Consider the following 20,661-nt stretch of genomic DNA (forward strand, 5'->3'; position numbering starts at 1 on the left):
TCTGCATCCTAATGAAGTGAGTAGGATCTGGGGGTCTTAAAAGCTTGCAAGCAGCCATCTAAGATACAACTATGGGTCTCTATTCACGAGGAGCAAAACCAGTAAGAAGATAACCAAAAGCTCTGAGAAGAAACATGAGCCATGGCCCTATCTACCCTGAGACCAGAAGAACTACACGGTGCCTGCTACCATCACTGACCATTCTGACTGAGGTCACAATTGATGGTCCTACATAGAATAGGAGAAAAACATGCAGCAGAGCTCAAATTCTTAAAAAAAAAAAAAAAGGCCAGACAAACTGAAATAGCAGAGAACAGAGGATTTCCCTGAGACTATCACCCAGAGACGCTCTTTAAACCTTAAACCAAGCCTATCCTGAGATTGCCTTTTAGTGAAATAGCAGAGTGGCATACAAAATAAGGGTTATTACCCTTAAGCTCGGTACACTACCGTAAGTCCCGGGTTATAAATGTTTGACTTGCAGACAACTTGTACTTGCCCTTTAACATTATGTAAATTTGCCCTCACTTTCGAACAACTGAACCAACCCCCACTAGCAACAAATTCTTTATCACAATCACCTTCACTTGCTGCACGTGCAGCTTTGAAATCATTGCACTAAAACCAAACCAAACCAAACCCATTTCTGTCAAGTCGATTCTGACTCTTAGCGGCCCTATAGGAGAGAGTAGAACTGCCCCATAGGGTTTCTAAGAAGCACCTGGTGGATTCAAACTCCCAACCTTGTGGTTAGCAGCTGAACTCTTAATCACTACACCACCACAGGTTCCCGCTGCAATAAAGGCAGGCTAAATAAGAACTGTATGCACCTGTTCCAACTCACCTACAAATTCTTAGACATATGAACAGATCTCATTTTTAACCCAGGGACTGCCTGTACTTAAAAACCATTAGTATGAGACCAAAAGGTCAATAATAACTCAAAAGCAAAGATGAGAAGATAAGTGGGCAGGGAAACTAGAGTACTGGAAATGGAACAAAGAGAACACAAAGAGAATGGTGACACATTGTGAAAATGTAACTAATGTCACTAAATTTTTTGCAGAAATTGTCAAACGGGAGCTTAACTTGCTGTGTAAACTTTCACCAAAAACTCCATGAGATATTACTGGAAAAAAAAAGATAATTGGTTTCCTTTTCATATTTAACTCAAGAAACAGATACTCCAAAAAAAACCGGGGGGGGGGGTCGTTGCTTGTGAAATTAAATGTGCAAAAGTCATTTCTGTAAATGGCCGTGAAGTGCCAAAGCCTTTCAGCGACAAATGAATATGCACGCCCAGCAAAATCGGATACTTAACAGGACATCTTTTGCAGCTGATAAATGGACAAGGACGGTTTGTAATTCTGTGCATAAATACACACCTCACTCCTACCATTGTTATACTACCCTATATAAAAATCTGATAATTTATATAATGATAAGTACCTTGGTTCTACATGAAAAATTAAAATAAGCACAAAAGTATAACTATACAAAGGAAACATGCTCCCAGCCAATGGGAGGGTAGAAGGAGAGAGCACCCTAGGGAAAGCGTGTTTTGAAAAAGGCCTTATGAGAAAATTGATTTTAGTAAATTTTCCATAACCCGGCTTTAAAAGCTTAGAAATCTAATGGAGTAGCACAGGACCAACAGATTCATCTCTTAGGAATAGCTCCCACTAAACAAGCTCACAAGACTGATATAAAATCAGAATGCCAACTTATTAATTTACAGTGATAACACTAACTGCCAAAACTACCAAGGGCACTGGACATCTGTGTCCTCAAGTCAGTACATACTCTCCATTCTAGGCATACTACAAGGGAAGCAAGGCGACGATCAGAAGGCTGCCGAGTAAGGAAAAGGAGAATTATGTTACATGATTTGAATATTAAATGGCAAGGTGGCAAGAGAGTCTGACAGATTTTAAAAAAAAAGACACAACCACAAATAAAAATCAAGCCTAAGATGTTCAAAATAACTCTGCGGTAGGTGCTGTAATTATTTTCGTCTTTCAGAACAGAAAACAGATGTGAAGAGGTTAAGTGATTTGCCTAAGGTCACGTGGAGGACAGTAGTACAAATACAGATCTGTTTGACTCTGGAACCCAAAGTCGTAACCATTACGTGAAATAAAGTTTAACCTCCTTAAAATTGTTAACAAAGTAGTCCCTGACTATCCTTTGAGTTTTATCTCTTACTATTGGCCCTCTTGAACTTCGGCTACATTTTAGCCATACCGAATTTTCAGTCCTGGAGTAAGTCACTGTTCCTCTTGACTGTGAACGTGCTGCCTGCCACGGCAAAGTCTACCCCCACCAACACCTTCACCAGGATAACTCTATTTTTCCTTCAGATTTCCACTATAATTTCTTTCTCAGGGAATAACCCTCTTATCCCAAGACTAAGTTAAATGACTTTTCATGATCCCTAGAAAAGGTTTTATGTATGTATCTCTCCTTTATACCTCCCATGAAACCTTTGATATCATTATCATAATACTGCAAAACTTTGTTAAAATTATTTACTTAATGTCTCTTTCTTACTTGGAGCCCTGGTGGGACAGTGGTTAAGAGCTCTGCTGCTAAACAAAAGGTTGGCAGTTAACATCCACCAGCCGCTCCTTGGAACCCCTATATGGGGCATTTCTGCTCTGCCCTGTACGGTCACTATGAGTCAAAATCAGCTCCAGGGCAATGGGTTTTCAAACTTAAATTGTGGCCTCCATGAAAGTACTGTGTATCTCTACATCCTGGTAGATGCCAGGCACACAGTAAATTATCTGCTGAATTGATAAATTAAAATCAAAATAACAGATCAGAAAAGAGCTATGTGTATCCATGTAAAGAAAGAACAGCACTTAGTTCTCTAAGATTTGTCTTCTGATTGACTGTAGTAACAAACATGAAAAAAGCTGTGTCAATTAGAAGCCGGGGGTTAGTCAGGCAGAAACTGCAGTCTGGAGGCCAAATTGTGCCTGCTGTCCTTTTAAGTCTTGCCTTAAGAAAGTGGATATACTGGCTTACTGGATCTGATTCAGATTTGTGGCAAGGTAGAGGATGGAACACGGGGCATATAATTGGAGTCAAGGAAACCGATGATGAGGATGGTGCAGGAAGGCCAGGTAAAAGATGCCCGCCTTGGAGATGAAAAAATATGGAGGTACGTTTCACAGACAGAACTGCCAGGACTTGGTGAAAAACTGGATGTAAACGATAAAGGAGAGGAAAAAACGGAGGATGACTTCAGGTTTTCTTCCAAAAGCAACTGAATAGAAGGTGATATATTTACTTGGAAAAGGAAGACTACACTAGAAACAGGTGTAGGAGAAATCAAAGAATATTGAACATATTAGGTTTGAAGTAGGAAAGGAGAAATAACAGGCACACATTTGGATACAAAAGATTAAAAGACTAGAGCTCTAAAGACTGAACTCTATAAGTCCTATTACTGTTCCTGTCCCACAGGTAAGGAAAACTGAGGAACAGAAAGGATAAATAACTTGCCCGAGATCATACAACTAGTATTCTCTCTGGCACAGGAGTTCTCGAACTTAGGTAATCTATTTCTAGCGCTCACACTCATTACCTGCATATTCTATTGCTTCTCTGATAGTTGATTGATACCCCTATAGTACAGGGACCACAGAAAGGTTCAGTACTTGGTACTCAGGAAAGATTGAGGTATGCGGTTCATAACAGAGAATTAAGTGACCATCTCAAAAATGAATGGAAAAAAACTTCCATCTCACTCCTCCCTCCCAGCCCCAAAACAATGACAGCCATCTTTACAGGATTTTTCTGCAGGTACTTAAATGGCCACAGAGAAAAGGCTTATATATACATTCTATTTGAAAGTTCTCCCAAAGAAAAAGGTAGCTCACTACCCTATAATCTTATAGTGAAGCCCATTATCCAGACCTATGCACACAAAGCTGCTCAGTTGCTTCTCATAAAATATAGACAGACAATTTGGATTACGGTACCAGAGCAACCGGTATTGGGCTTGCTCCCCCACCATAAATAACTAAAAAACTAGACAAAATATATGAGGCAAATATTTTCTGGTACTGGACAATAAGCAGGACAAGACTGTGATCCATGAGAGAAAAGAAACACGTAAGGCTATCCTGACATTTGTCCCTGCTTTCTGCCTGGGGCAGTTTCTAATCACAACACAGCAAAGTAGAGCTGAAGCAGAGCACAGCAGTGCTAGCTGAGCAATGGAGCTAGGAAACAGGAGTTTAGGGGTACAGAAGTGGTTGGAATTTGTGGGGTACGGTATCAGATATAAGTAGGCCACCCCAGAAATTGGTATAGAAGTTCTTTGGAGGTCCTTGGTTGAGGGCTAAGCTGCACATGCAGCTGAATGAAACTCTGCTAAGCCAAACACAGAGTGGTACTAAGAGCTAAATAAATATGCCACATATCACACAGGGATAAGAAATACTGGAGTTGAGCCTAGCCAGAATAGAAACCTCACTAAGCACCTCAGGCAATCAGTTAAGACCGGTAAAGGGTATGTCTTAGGACTAAAAACCACATGCTAGAATACAGAAATGCCTTATATATATAAGGGGTAACAAAAAAGAAAAAAAAACAGGTAAGAAAGAGGTCAGCTCTAGCAAAGAAAGAAACCAAGACTGGGTCAAAAGGACCTACTGTCTCTGAAAACAAAGCTCAACACTTTTTAAAGGAAGATAAGTCTCCCCACAGCATGTCATCCACAATGTGTAGCATAAAATGAAAAAATCCTAAATATGCAAAAAACAAAACATGTTCTATGAGCAAGAAAAAAGGAAATCAATGGAGAAAGCCTTTGAGATAACCCGGATGTTATAATTATCAGACAAACCAAAACCAAATTCATCGATTTCAACTCCTGGCGACCCTACAGGACAGAGCAGAGCTGCCCCACAGGGTTGCCAAGGAGTAGCTGGCAGATTTGAGCTGCTGGTCTTTCAGTTAGCCATGGAGCTCTTAACCATTTTGTCACCATGCTCCGATTATCAGACAAGAACTTCTAAAAAACTATTATAAATATATTCAATATTTAAAGAACATAAGAGGAGATGGACATACATGAATATACTTAGTCTCTGAATTATGGCGTATTTGAGTTATGATGAACCGCACTTACAACCATCTGTGTGTTTTTTTTTAGGCGGAGGGGGGAGCCGTACATCTGACATGTAGAGATAAATGAAAAAAAAAAAAAAAGGGTGAAAGAGGGAAAGGTAAGTATACTGTTATAAGGTTGTTATATGTGAATCGTTATAAAACTGAGATTAAAAATGCGAAAATAACACTAGACCATTAAGTGAATTTTTACAAAGGCACAGCTAGTATGTCATAGAATACTAAAAAGTAATCACTTCATCCCAAAGAATGCCAGAAAATAAGAAAAAAGGAACAAAGAACATATGGGACAAATAAAAGTCAAACAGAATGACAGACTTACACAGAACCATATAAATAATTACATTATGTAAATGGACTAACACTCAGCAAGACCTAACTATATAATGTTTATAAAAGAGCTCTAGTAAATATTAAAGAAAAGATAGGTTAAAAGCAGAATGATAGAAAAATATACTGTGCAAACACTAATCATAAGAAAATAGGAGTTGAAATATTAATATCAACATGGACTTAAAGACAAGCAGTATTACCAGAAATAAAGAGTACTTTATAATGATAAAAAGATCAATATTCATCGAAAAGATAAAACAATCTTAAAAAGGTGTGTACCTAAAAAACAAGTATCAGTGTATATGAACCAAAAACCTACAGAACTAAAGTGAAAAATAGACAAGTCCACAATTAAAGATTTCAACACTCTCCTCTCAGTAATTAATAGATTAATAAGAATGTCAGTAGGAAAAAAAAATTTCCCCAATTTTAAAAAAGGCATCTAGGAAAAATCTATGGCGAACTTCACGTTCAGTGTTGACATTATTCCCCCTAGGATCAGAAACTAGGCAAAATGTCTGCCCATACCACTTCTAGTTAACACTGTACATATTGTTAGCCAGTGAAATAAGGCAAGAAAAAAATAAGGTATACAGATTTTTTTTTAGGAACAAATAAAACTGTCCTTATTTACAAATGATATGTTAATATAGAAAACCTTAAGAAACCTTTAAAAAAAAACTAGAAATAATAAGTGAATTTGGCAAAGTTGCAGGGTGCTTGGTCAATACAGAAACATATCCTATAAAAATTAATTGTATTTCTATATACTAAAAAAAATATATATATATACTAGTACCAAATAATTAAAAAATCAAGTCACAATACTATTTATATTAGCATCAAAAACACAATACTTAACAATAAATTTAGTAAAATATATGTAAGACTATAAGCTGGAAGATATCAAACATGGCTGAGAGAAATAAAAGACCAAAATGACTGAAACGATATACCAGGTTCATGGATTAAAATACTCTATTTTAAGATGTCAATTCTTAAATTGATTCACAGATTTAATCAAAGTTCCATCAGACTTTTATTATAGAAATTAATGAGCTGATTCTAAAATTCATATGTAAATGTAAAGGATCTAGAACAGCTAAAACAATTGTGAAAAAAGAACTGGAGGGCTCCTCCTACTTTTGGGTTTCAGGCATTACTATAAACCTACACTACTCAAGAGAGTGCAGCGCTGATATAACATTAGACAAAAATAACGATAAATCAAAATAAAATTCAGAAATATACCCACAGATATACAGCCAACTGATTTACAAAAACAGCACCAAAGGAATTCAGTGAGGTAAATAAAGTCTTTTTAATAAATCATGCTAGATAAATATATTAAAAAACGAACCTTGTCCCCTATTTAAAAACCATACCAAAATAATTGAGATATATCATAGATATGAAATTCAAAGCTAAAACTAAAAAGATTCAAGAAGGTAACACAGAGTACCTTCACAACCTGGGAACACGCGGAGTTCTTGTTGTTAGTTGTCACCGAGTCGGTCCGTGACTCATGGGAACCCCGTGCACAATACAGTGAAATGCTGCCTGGTCCTGTACTATACCCATGATCGGTTGTGGATAAAAGTCTTGTGATCCACAGGGTTTTCACAGGCTGATTTTCAGAAGTAGATCACCAGGCTTTTCTTGCTAGTTCACCTTAGTCTAGAAGCTCTGCTGAAGCCTATTTGGCATTATAGCAACACACGGACAAGTGGTGACTGCTTATGAGGTACACTGGCCAAGAACTAAACCTGGGTCTCCCACACGGAAAGTGAGAATTTCTAACACTGCCCTCAGAGAGTTCTTAGGACAAAAAAGTACTACACATCAAAGAAAAAAAATAAACTGGACTTGTTAGTTACCGTTGAGTCAATTCCAATTCATGGCTACTCCATGTGTGCAAGGCAGAACGGCTCCATAGGGTTTCAAAGTAGTGACTTTTTGGAAGCAGATCGCCAAGTCTGTCTTCCTCTGGGTGGATTTGAATTGCCAACCTTTCGGCTAGTAGTCGAGAGTTTAACGGTTTGCGCCACCCAGGAGCCAACAAGATAGACCTAAAATTAAAAACTTCTGCTCATCCAAAGGACATCACTAATAAAATGAAGAGGCAGGCCATAGACTTATCTGACAAAGAACTTATACCTAAAATACATAAATAACTCCAATAATTCAATAATAAAAAGACAACCTAATTTTTAAAAATAGCAAAGGATTTATATGGGTACCTCACAAAAGAAGATACACAACTGGCCAATAAGCACATAAAAAAATGCTCAACACCATTAGTTATCAGAGAAATCATTAAAAAGCCACAATAAAATACCACTTCATATGCTAAAAGGATAAAATAAAAAATACCTGGAGGCAGAGCCAACATGGCGCCTGGACAGATGCACCATGCCATCCTCTGCAGCAAAGACCTGAAAAACTAAATAAAACAGATACAAACATCAATACTGGAACCCAAAGCATCAAATAAAGAATAAAGATCTAGATCAAATGCCAAATGCAAGAAAAAACTAATGGAAAACGGAGAACAAGAGAGAAACGGAGTGGAGATCCCTGCCAACTAACATGGTACAGTGTCACCATCTTGGAACACAGCCAGCAAACACCCCGGACAGGGAGTATGGAAAGGCAACTTCACAGAGCTCCCAACAGAAGACAGAGCACCCAGTAACCAGACAAACACAGTTTCCCACCCCTCAGCCTTCTGCCCCATCCGTCACCTTCCCATCACTGCCAGGCCCTGCTGTACCTCCACAGCTAGAGCGTCCAAACCAAAAAAAACCAAACCCGTTGCCATCAACTCCAACTCATAGCAACCCTACAGGACAGGGTAGAACTGTCCCAGAGGGTTTCCAAGGAGCGCCTGGTGCATTCAAACTGCTGACTTCTAGGTTAGCAGCCATAGCATTTAACCACTACGTCGCCAGGGTTTCCCTAGAGCATCTAGTTGTGAGAATTTTTTATTTCTTTATGTTGAGGTGTAATCCATACTGCAGGCTGTAATCTCTGATCTTCATCAGTAAGTGCCTCAAGTCCTGTTTGATTTCAGCAAGGTTGTGTCATTTGTGTACTACAGTTGTTAATAAGTCTTCCTCCAATCCTGATGCTACATTCCTCTTCATATAGTTTGGTTGTTCAGCCTACACACTGAATAAGTATGGTGAAAGGATACAACCCTGACGCATCCTTTTCCTGATTTTACACCACGCAGTGCCCCCTGTTCTGTTTGAACAATTGTCTCTTGATCTATGTACAGGTTTCTCATGAGCACAATTAAGTGTTCTAGAATTCCCATTCTTTGCAATATTTTCCATAATTTGTTATGATCCACATAGTTGAATGCCTTTGCATAGTCAATAAAACAAAGGTAAACATCTTTCTGGTATTCTCTACTTTCAGCCAAGATCCATCTGATATCAGCAATGATATTCTTTGTTCCATGTCCTCTTATGAATCCAGCTTGGATTTCTGGCACCTCCCCATCGATGGTACTGCTGTAACCGTTTTTGCTTTATCTTCAGCAAAATTTTACTTGCATATTATATTAATGACATTGTTTGATAGTTTCCGAGTACCCAGCATATAATAAGTAACACATAATAAATATTAAATAGTTGCAGAATGGATGGAACTGAATTACGGTGTAGCGAAGAATATTGAATATACCAGAGACTGCCAGAAAAACGAACAAATCTTTTTTGGAAGAAGTACAGTCAGAACGCTCCTTAGAAGCGAGGATGGCAACTTCGTCTCACATACTTTGGACATGTTATCAGGAGGGATAAGTCCCTGGAGAAGGACACCATGTTTGGTAGAGTATGAGTGAAAAAGAGGAAGACCTTCAAAGAGATGGACTGACATAGGGGCTGCAACAATGGGCTCAAACATAGCAAAGATTGTGAGGATGACGCAAGACCAGGCAGAGTTTTGTTCTGTCGTACACAGAGTCACTAGGAGTCAGAACCGACTAGACAGCAACTGACACAACAATGTTGTTAGTATCCAAAAAAGTGACAACACAGAAAAATGGTATAAATATAATAGTTGAGGTTTTTTTTTTTTCCTCTTTTGACAGGAATTAAATACTTGTATTTCAGAAATGGCATTTTTGTATCGTAACTGCATCACAACAAAGATAATACCTATATCACTATGTGTTCATGACTTAACATCTGTAGCAATCTCCTTCTCCTTTGAACTATATAAGGCGTAATATCACAACCAGCAAAAGGTCACCTAGTCTGCAACACAATTCTATTTGCTGTGCTTTAGAAAATCAAATCATAGCTTTATCTTCCCAGACACATTCTTTAAAAAAATATACGGTTTGTGTAATAGAAATAATTAAAGGAATATCGATATTTCTTGACTAACTGATCTAATTTCAATCTTACTTTTTAAATAAAACAGAAAATATATTTTCCATTTTAAATTTTGGGATAGCTTATCAAGTCACCCAAAAACACAAAAATGGCACTTGATTACTCAAACCAGTAATTCCCAAATCTCCCTGTGTATCAGAATCACTTGGCAACTCCGAAACACATTTAGATTCTGAGCTTCATCATAAATCTACTGATTCAGAATTTCTAAGTGTGGAGCCTAGAATATATATATATATATATATATATATATATATATATATATATATATATTTAAAGCTACCCAGAAAAAAACATAACAGAAGGCAATCAACAAAAGAGGAAATAAGATAGCTAATAAAAAGAAACAATATACTCAACCTTACACTAAGCTAAGAAAATATAAAATTTGAAAGCCATGAGTTAATATTTTTGCCCAAATTAACAAAAACTTAAAAGACTGAAAACAGTGAAGTATATATAATAATAAAGGCATTCCCATATGTTGTTCGTGAGATTTGCTACTAATGTTTTGAAATAATTATGGGGCATCTTTTAAAAATGAAAACACCAGCAACACTACTTACAGAAATCTATTCTACAGAAATAAAAAGTCTGAGGAGCATAAGGATATACACAGAAGGATGCTTATTTCAGAATTATTTGTAATAACAACAGTGAATAAACTAGAAATAACTCAAATGTTCATTAATAAGGAAATCATTGAATCAATTAGAACTATCCATATTATAGAATATTACGTAGCTATAAAAAAAAATTTTTTTTTTATTTATTTAAGACTGTCGCCCTCATGTCTGTCAGTTTGTCGTACTGTGGGGGCTTGCGTGTTGCTGTGATGCTGGAAGCTATGCCACCGGTGTTCAGATACCAGCAGGGTCACACATGGAGGACAGGTTTCAGCTGAGCTTCCAGACTAAGACAGACCAGGAAGAAGGACCCAGCAGTCTACTTCTGAAAAGCATTAGCCAGTGAAAACCTTATGAATAGCAGTGGAACATTGTCTGTTATTGTGCTGGAAGATGAGCCCCCCAGGTTGGAAGGAACTCAAAAGATGACTGGGTAGAGTCGACTTTAATGACATGGATGGAGTAAAGCTTTCGAGACCTTCATTTGCTGATGTGGCACAACTCAAAATGAGAAGAAACAGCTGCAAACATCCATTAATAATCGGAACCGGGAACGTACAAAGTATGAATCTAGGAAAACTGGAAATCGTCAAAAATGAAATGGAACACATAAACATTGATATCCTAGGCATTAGTGAGCTGAAATGGACTGGTATTGGCCATTTTGAATGGGACAATCATATAGTCTACAATGCTGGGAATGGCAACTCAAAGAGGAATGGTGTTGCATTCATCGTCAAAAAGAACATTTCAAGATCTATCCTGAAGTACAACGCTACCAGTGACAGGATAATATCCATACGCCTACAAGGAAGACCAGTTAATACGACTATTATTCAAATTTACCCACCAACCACTAGGGCCAAAGATGAAGAAATAGAAGATTTTTATCAGCTGCTACAGTCTGAAATTGATTGAACATGCAACCAAGATGCATTGATAATTACTGGCGATTGGAATGTGAAAGTTGGAAACAAAGAAGAAGGATCAGTAGTTGGAAAATACGGCACTGGTGACAGAAACAATACCAGAGATAGAATGAGAGAATTTTGCAAGACCAACGACTTCTTCATTGCAAATACCTTCTTTACCAAAATAAAGAAGGCGACTATACACATGGACCTCGCCAGATGGAACACACAGAAATCAAATTGACTACATCTGTGGAAAGAGACAATGGAAAAGCTCAAAATCATCAGTCAGAACAAGGCCAGGGGCCGACTGTGGAACAGACCATCAATCGCTCAAATGCAAGTTCAAGCTGAAACTGAAGAAAATCAGAGCAAGTCCATGAGAGCCAAAATATGACTTTGAGTATATCCCACCTGAATTTAGAGACCATCTCAAGAATAGATTTGACACATTGAACACTAATGACCACAGACCAGACGAGTTGTGGAATGACATCAAGAACATCATCCGTGAAGAAAGCAAGAGGTCACTAAAAAGACAGGAAAGATGGAAAAGACCAAGATGGACGTCAGAGGAGACTTTGAAACTTGCTCTTGAGCGTCGAGCAGCTAAAGCAAAAGGAAGAATTGATGAAGTAAAAGAACTGAACAGAAGATTTCACAGGGCCTCTCGAGAAGACAAAGTAAAGTATTATAATGACATGTGCAAAGAGCTGGAGATGGAAAACCAAAAGGGAAGAACATGCTCGGCGTTTCTCAAGCTGAAAGAACTGAAGAAAAAATTCAAGCCTCGAGTTGTAACAGTTAAGGATTCTATGGGGAAAATATTAAACAACGTAGGCAGCATCAAAAGAAGACGGAAAGAATACAGAGTCATTACACCAAAAAGAATTAGTCGATATTCAACTATATCAAGAGGTGGCATATGATCAGGAACTGATGATACTGAAGGAAGAAGTTCAAACTGCTCTGAAAGCAATGGCAAAAAACAAGGCTCCAGGAATTGATGGAATATCAATTGAGATGTTTCAACAAACAGATGCAGCACTGAAGGTGCTCACTCGTCTATGCCAAGAAATATGGAAGACAGCTTCCTGGCCCACTAACTGGAAGAGATCTATATTTATGCCTATTCCCAAGAAAGGTGATAGTACCGAATGTGGAAATTATAGAACAATTATCATTAATATCACACGCAAGCAAAATTTTGCTGAAGATCATTCAAAAACGTCTGCAGCAGTATATCGACAGGGAACTGCCAAAAGTTCAGGGTGGTTTCAGAAGAGGACGTGGAACCAGGGATATCATTGCTGATGTCAGATGGATCCTGGCTAAAAGCAGAGAATACCAGAACGATGCTTACCTGTGTTTTATTGACTATGCAAAGGCATTCAACTGTGTGGATCATAACAAACTATGGATAACACTGTGAAGAATGGGAATTCCAGAACACTTAACTGTGCTCATGAGGAACCTGTACATAGATCAAGAGGCAGGTGTTCGGACAGAACAAGGGGATACTAATTGGTTTAAAGTCAGGAAAGGTGTGCATCAGGGTTGTATTCTTTCACCATACCTATTTAATCTGTGTGCTGAACAAATAATACAAGAAGCTGAACTATATGAAGAAGACCAGGGCATCAGGACTGGAGGAAGACTCATTTACAACCTGCGTTATGCAGATGACACAACTTTGCTTGCTGAAAGTGAACAGGACTTGAAGCACTTGCTAATGAAGATCAAAGACCACAGCCTTCAGTATGGATTATGCCTCAACATCAAGAAAACAAAAATCCTCACCACTGGAGCAATGAGCAACATCATGATAAATGGAGAAAAGATTGAAGTTGTCAAGGATTTCATTTTACTTGGATCCACAATCAACAGCCATGGAAGCAGCAGTCAAGAAATCAAAAGACACACTGCATTGGGCAAATCTGCTGCAAAGGACCTCTTTAAAGTGTTGAAGAGCAAAAATGTCACCCTGAAGACTAAGGTGCACCTGACTGAAGCCATGGTATTTTCAATCACCTCATATGCATGTGAAAGCTGGACAATGAATAAGGAAGAGTGAACAAAAGTTGACGCGTTTGAATTGTGATGTTGGCAAAGAATATTGAATATACCATGGAATGTCAGAAGAACGAACAAATCTGTCTTGGAAGAAGTACAGCCAGAATGCTCCTTAGAGGCAAGGATGGTGAGACTGCGTCTTACATACTTTGGACATGTTGTCAGAAGAGATCAGTCCCTGGAGAAGACATCATGCTTGGCAGAGTACAGGGTTAGCGGAAAAGAGGAAGACCCTCAACAAGGTGGCTTGACACAGTGGCTGCAACAATGAGCTCAAGCATAACAACGACTGAAAGGATGGCTCAGGGCCGGGCAGTATTTCGTTCTGTTGTGCATAGGGTCGCTATGAGTCAGAACCGACTCGACAGCACCTAATAACAACACAACAACCAATTTAAGACTGTATGGATTACACCTCAATACTGTATGGATTATACCTCAATTAAAGAAAACAAATTCTTTACAACTGGACTAATAAGCAACATCATGATATATGGAGAAAATACTGAAGTTGTCAAAGATTTCACTTTACTTGGAACCACAATCAATGCCCATGGAAGCTGTAGTCAAGAAAATCAAACAGCATACTCTGCTGGGCAAGTATGCTGCAAAAGACCTCTTTCAAGTATTAAAAAGTAAATATGTCACTTTGAGGACTAAGATGTGCCCTACCAAAGCCATGGTATTCTCAATTGCCTCATATGCATGTGAAAGCTGGACAATGAATAAAGAAGACTGAAGAAGAACTGATGCCTTTGAATTATGGTGTTGGCAAAGAATACTGAATATACCATGGACTGTTTTTGCCAGAAAGATAAACAAATCTGTCTTGTAAGATGTACACTCAGAATGCTCCTTAGAAGCAAGGATGGCGAGGCTTCATCTCACGTACACTGGACATGTTGTTAAGAGGGATCAGTCCCTGGTGAAGGACATCGTGCTTATCAGAGGGTCAGCAAAAGAGAGGAAGACCCTCAATGAGATAGACCGACACAGTGGTTCCAACAATGGGCTCAACCAGAGCAAGGATTGTGAGGACAGTGTTTCATTCTGTTGTACACAGGGTCACTATGAATCTGAACTGACTTGACTGCACCTAACAACAACAACATTTACAATTTTAAAGAACCCTGGTGGTGCAACAGCTAAGTGTTTTGTTGCTAACGGGAGAGAGGAGAGAAAAATCTGCAATCTGCTCCCTTAAAGATTACAGCCTAGGAAATCCTATGGGGCTGCTACGGGTTTGAATCAACTCAATGGCACACAACAATAACATTAAAAAGATTAAGTTAGGAACTTCCTCTTCCAAGGGCGATGGAGTAGCTTGTAGCAGACTAATGTTCCTGCCAAAAACAATTAGAAAATCTGGATAGCCATAGTCTTTTAACTCCCACCAAATGACTAGGTGGGCCTATGCCAATGAGGCGCTTGTGGCCCACCAAGAGGATTGGATAGCTTGCTAATAATGTAAATATGATGCATGACACCTTTATGTGGGTGGGTCCATGCAAGTAAGGTGTATGGAATCCTAACAAGGGGTGCTCAGTTTTGTCATCCTACTAGGCTTAAAAGAGAGGGAATCCCAGAGCAGAGGTGAACCTGACTACCACCAAGAAGAAGAGACGGGGACGGAATACGTTCTTTGGATCGAGGATCCCTACACTGAGGCCCTCCTAGACCCAGAAGACAGAGAGAGAGCTGTTACACCGGAAAAGACAAGATGGCAAGAAGCAGCAGCAGAGAATTGGAGGGCAGCAGATGCAGCAGACCCAGAAGATTGGCAGAAGTCAGCAGGGTGAGCTTCCCAGCCCACTGAGAAAGAGAGTTAAGGGCCTTCATGCATGAGGCTTGCTGGAAGAGTGGGTACCTCTGGGCGCTTATTGGCAGAGCTAAAGAGCTTTGTAACATTTGCCCCAGCAGGGCAGAGGCTGGCCAAGGGGCCAAGGGCCAGAAAGAGGCCTGTCTGCAGGCACGGCTAAGAAAACGCTGTCCTGACCAAAGAACTGTATCCTGAGTCGTTTATGATCCTGAATTGTAACCTGTTACTTCCCTAATAAACCCCATAATCATGAATATTATCTGTGAGTTCTGTGTGGCCACTGCAACGAATTACTAGACCTCACAGAGAAATAGAGAGTGCTGCGGCAAGGATGGTTGGCAGTCAGAATTGGTAAGAAAGTAGGAGCGAGAGGTATGTCTGACCTCCACTTCACAGGAATCAGCCTTGGGGTGTCAGTGTTGATGTTGATAATGATTCTCCCTCCCCCGTGTAAAGTTGAAGGAGGTCAAACACCACCACGCCACCATTTTTACATCAAGACTCAGCTCAGGCTTGGCCCTGCCTGATTAAAGAGATCTGTTCTACTCTAGTTGCTACCAGACTACAGGGAGAACACTCTCTGAGGGAAGAAAATATCATTCAGGACAACTACAACTGTGTCAGTTTCCCAGTGCTCCATAACACAAATACCACCAGTGATGGCTTTAAAGAACAGAAATTTACTTTCTCACAGTTCAGGAGGCTCAAAGTATTGAATTTAGACCATCAGCTCTAGAGGAAGGTCATTCTTTATTTCTTTCAGCTTCTGGTAAAAACCAAACCAGTTGATGCTGAGTCATTTCCAACACAAGGAGACCCCATGTGTCTCAGAGTAGAACTGAACTCCATAGGGTTTTCAATGGCTGGTTTTTTGGAAGGAAATCACCAGGCCTTTCTTCTGAGGCACCTCTGAGTGGACTCAAACCTCCGACCTTTTGGTAAGCAGCTAAGCATGTTAACCATCTGCACCACCCAGGGATGCCTCTGCTTCAAGTAGCTGCCAGCAATCCGTGGAGTTCCTGGAATTACAGATTCATCTGCTTCCACGTTCAGGTGGCATCTCCCCCTATGTCTGAACTTCCCTTTATAAGACAACACTCAGAAGGGTTTAGATTTAGGACCTACTCTACTCCAATATGACCTCATTAACATAACAAAAGAAAAACCCTATTTCCAAACAGGAGCACATTCACAGCACGGGAGGGGGGCTTGCTTAGGATTTCAATATCTCTTTTTTTTTTTTGGAGACATAATTCAATCCACAACAAACTTTATATGTAACGTCTGACATTAAGTCAAAAATGAACATGCCAAAAAAAAAAAAAAAAGACCAAGGCAAATATAAACAATACAAACAGACTCAGAGATAATCCAAATATTGGAATTAACGAACATGAACATTAAAAAAAAAAAAAAAACTGTGACTAACATAGTCAAGAAAATACATGACAAAATGAAGAGTTTCACCAGAGAACTGGAATCTACAAAAGAAAATCCAATGAAACTATCAGAATGGAAAAATACAATAACTAGAATTCAAAATTCAAAGATGAATTTAATGGCAGAATGGACATAACTGAAAATAAGATTAGTAAATCGTAAGACAAGTCAGTATAAATGTACATGATAAAACATGGAGAGATAAGGACAAAAAACATAAAAAAGAATGTAAGAGACATATGAACATCTAACAATAACAAGAGAAAAAAATGGAGCAAAACAAGAACCAATTATATGCTGTCTACAAGAGATACGCTTTCAATATAAAAACTCATTCTTCAATCAAATACATGAGACCAAATGGGCATCTCCTGGCCAAAAGCAAGATGAAAAGCGGGAAGGGACAGCAACCGAACAAATGGGCACAGGGAACCCAAGGTGGAAAGGGAAGTGTGCTGTCACACTGTGGGCGTTACAACAATATCATAAACCAGTATGTGTATAAATTTTTTAATGAGAAATTAACATAAGCTGTAAACTTTCCCCTAAAGCACAAGAACAACTATCTATCTATCTATAAATAGATATATACCCATAAACTTAAACAGTTTGAAAGTAATGAGCAGAAAAAGATCTATTGAGCCAACAGTAACACATGGGAAAACCGGTGTGCCTAGATTAAGGCCAAACAAAACAGACTTCAAGGAGAATTATTAGAAATAAAAAGTTATACCTCATAATGATAAGGCTCTCAGTCAATTCAAGAAGAGGATATAATATAATCCTAAACGTGTATGCACCTATTACAAAGCTTCAAAATACATGGGAAAAAACCTAACATGACCAAAAGGAAAAACAGAAAAACCCACAATTATAGTTGGAGAGTTCAAAAACTTTTCCCTCAGTAACAAGTAGACCAAAAAAAAAAAATTAGAATATACAAGATCTTTGTAACACTATAAACCACATTAACCTAATTGCTGTTTATAAAATATACACCCAACAACTACAAAATACACATTTTGTCTAAGTGCAATGGAACAGGCACCAAGATAGACCAAGTGCTGTGCCAGAAAACAAGTCTCCATTGATTTTAAAAGACTGAAATCTTACAAAGTATTTTCTCTGACCACAAAGGAATTAAACTAGAAATTAGCAACAACAAAACATCTAGACAAGCCACAAGTATCTGGATATTAAATCTTCACTTCTGAACAACCTACAGATCAAATAAGAAATCACAGAAGAAATTACAAAATATTCTGACCTACATAATAGTGATAATACAACATATCAAAATTTGTTAGATGGAGCTAAAGTAATGGATAGTAGGAAATTTATACTTTTAAATGCTTATATGAAATAAGAATGTCTAAAATCGATGATTTTAAGTTGTCACCTTAGAAAACTGGAAAAAGATTCAATTCAACCCCAAGTAGAAAAATTGGATTTCATAAAATTCAAAACTTTTCTCTTCAAAACGCACCCTTAAAAAAACTAAAAAGCAAGACACAGAATGAGAAAAAAATACTTGCAATACACGTATTTGACAAAGGACTTGGATCTGTATATATGTAAAGAATTCTCACAACAAGAAACAAACCTAATTAAAAAATGGGCAAGATATCTGACCAGAAAATTCACAATGGACAACAGATGGCCAACGAGCAGATGAGAAATGTGTGCTACGGCATTAGTCCTCGAGGAAACACAAAAATGTAGAAGGCAAAGATTTTTTTTTTTTAAAAAAGCAAAAGCTCTATGTTGCTTACAAGAAGCATACACATAGGGAAACAGAAAGTTTGAAAATAAATACCACCAATAGAAAGTTGCCATAACAATATTCATAAAAGAAAAAGTAGACTTTAGGTTAGGAACATTACTAGAGATAAAGCCAGAATTCATAATGAAAAAAGATCTATCCACCAAGAAGATCTAATAATCTTAGGTATGCATGCTAAAAACAGCTTTAAAATATATTAGGCAAAAATTCATAGAATTAAAATGAGAAACAGAAAAACATACAACCATATGGAAAACTAACAAACCTCTCTTTATAACTGGAAAAAAAGCAGAGAAAAAAGTTCACCAAGAAAATAGAAGCTCTGAATAACAAAATTAACAACTTGACAAAATCGACTTATATAGAACAGCAGACTCACAACGCAGAATTCACTTTTAAGTGTACACCATTTTAAAAAAACGTAATCATTACATCCTGGGCCATAAAGCAAGACCCACCAAATTTCAAAGGTTTCAAACCACTCAGTCCATCCTCTGACCAAAGTGCAATTAAGCTAGAAATCAAAAGCAAATTTCAGAAACTAAGCAATACACCTTTAAGTAAGCCAGGAGTCAAAGAAGACCTCACAATAAAAACAAGAAAGTATTTTAAACTGAAGAAAAATACAACAAATCAACACTTGGGAGATGACAAGTAAAGACACTCTTAGAGGAAAATGAATAGCCTTAAGGGTCAACATTAGAAAAGAAAAAGGGCTTAAAATCAATGATGTAAGTGTCTATCTTAAGAAGTCAGGAAAATGAAAACCAGGGAAAGGAGGCACAGGAAATAATACAGATAAGAGTAACTGATACAGAAAAAAAAAAAAAAAAACATAGAATAGAGAAAAAAAGCAGAGCCAAAATATGGGTTTTTTTTTTTAAAGATTAACTGAAAGTCTAACAAAAAAGACAAGGTACAAATCAAATACACCAGAAACAAAAGGGACATTTAAAAGATATCTGTAGGATGCAGATATCCTCCAGACGTTAAAAATATAATGATACCCATTGCCGCTGAGTTGATTCCAAGTCATAGCGACCCTATAGGACAGAGCACAACTGCCCCATTGGGTTTCCAAAGAGCACCTGGTGGATTTGAACTGCTGACCTTTTGATTAGCAGCGGTAGCTCTTAACCACTACACCACCAGGGTTTCCAAAAATATAATGAGTATATTAAAAACTTCCTACTGATAATTTTGGAAATTAAAAATGAAACAGTTAAGTTTCTCGAAAAACAAAAATTATAAAACTGAAACAACAGAAAAATTTGAATAATCCTACATCCACGAAAGTGATTGAATGCATAATTAAAAATTATCCAATGAAACCTATAGGCCCAGACGGTTTTACCCAGGAATTCTCCAAACATGCAAGAAACCAGGAAGCAGAAAATGAAGAGACAAGGAACACAAGAAGCAGAGCTGCCACAGTCTCAAAGGATATGACCTCTGGGGTTTCAAAGGGTGGAGCCATGGCCTCTGGTGTTTCTAATGGTGGAGCTGTCACTCAGATGGCTTTAGGAGAATGCTACCCCTAAAGCCCAGGGGGCAGAGTTGCTATCCATGCAGGCCTGGAAGGTGGAGCTGAAGCCCAGGGCCAACAGACTGCCACCTAGAATCTGCACAGTATGGCCAATACCTAGAGTCTGGAGGGCAGGGCCATTGTGTAAATGGTCTCAGAGAACAGAGGGTTATTTTCAAGACATGGGGGCTACTGTAATGTGTTCTGCTGACTTGCTTGGTGCCTGTTATGCCTTCTTTCCCTTCAATTTCTCCCATCTGTAATGGAAATGTCTAGCTTGTAGGAGTTCCACCATTATACTTTGGAAGCAGATAACTTGTATTCTAGATTTCACAGATGAGGAGGAACTTTAGATTTTGGACCTGAAGTTGAATTAAGACATTTGCTATGATATGATGGGGTGAATGTTTTACATATGGCTAGGACATGAATTTTGGAGGGCCAAAAGGTAGAAGGTTATGGATTGAATTCTATCCCCCCCAAAATATCTGTCAACTTAGCTAGGCCATGATTCCCAGTATTGTGCAAACTGTCCACCAATTTGTCATCTGATGTGATTTTCCTGTATGTTATAAATCCTATCTCCATGATGTGTCAATATGG

General features: G+C 38.3%; 1 protein-coding gene across 8 annotated transcripts in view; it reads right to left on the minus strand.

The window, feature by feature from the left end:
• OMA1 (OMA1 zinc metallopeptidase) overlaps positions 1-20,661 on the minus strand; it is a 108,448-nt gene that overhangs the window by 37,855 nt on the left and 49,932 nt on the right. For 2 of the 8 annotated variants that reach the window (XR_010321399.1, XR_010321400.1), the window contains exon 8: positions 7,849-7,918. The exons of 5 other annotated variants lie outside the window; for them this stretch is intronic. Coding sequence is in view for 1 of the 3 variants with exons in the window: in XM_064282033.1 (XP_064138103.1) it covers positions 5,124-5,188; positions 7,849-7,918 (135 nt within the window). In the remaining 2 variants the exon portion in view is untranslated. Of the gene's footprint in view, positions 1-5,085; positions 5,189-7,848; positions 7,919-20,661 lie in introns of all 8 variants that reach the window. One more of the 8 variants, XM_064282033.1, reaches the window with a different exon arrangement.

Source organism: Loxodonta africana, chromosome 3 (assembly GCF_030014295.1).
Source record: "Loxodonta africana isolate mLoxAfr1 chromosome 3, mLoxAfr1.hap2, whole genome shotgun sequence".
Taxonomy (NCBI): domain Eukaryota; kingdom Metazoa; phylum Chordata; class Mammalia; order Proboscidea; family Elephantidae; genus Loxodonta; species Loxodonta africana.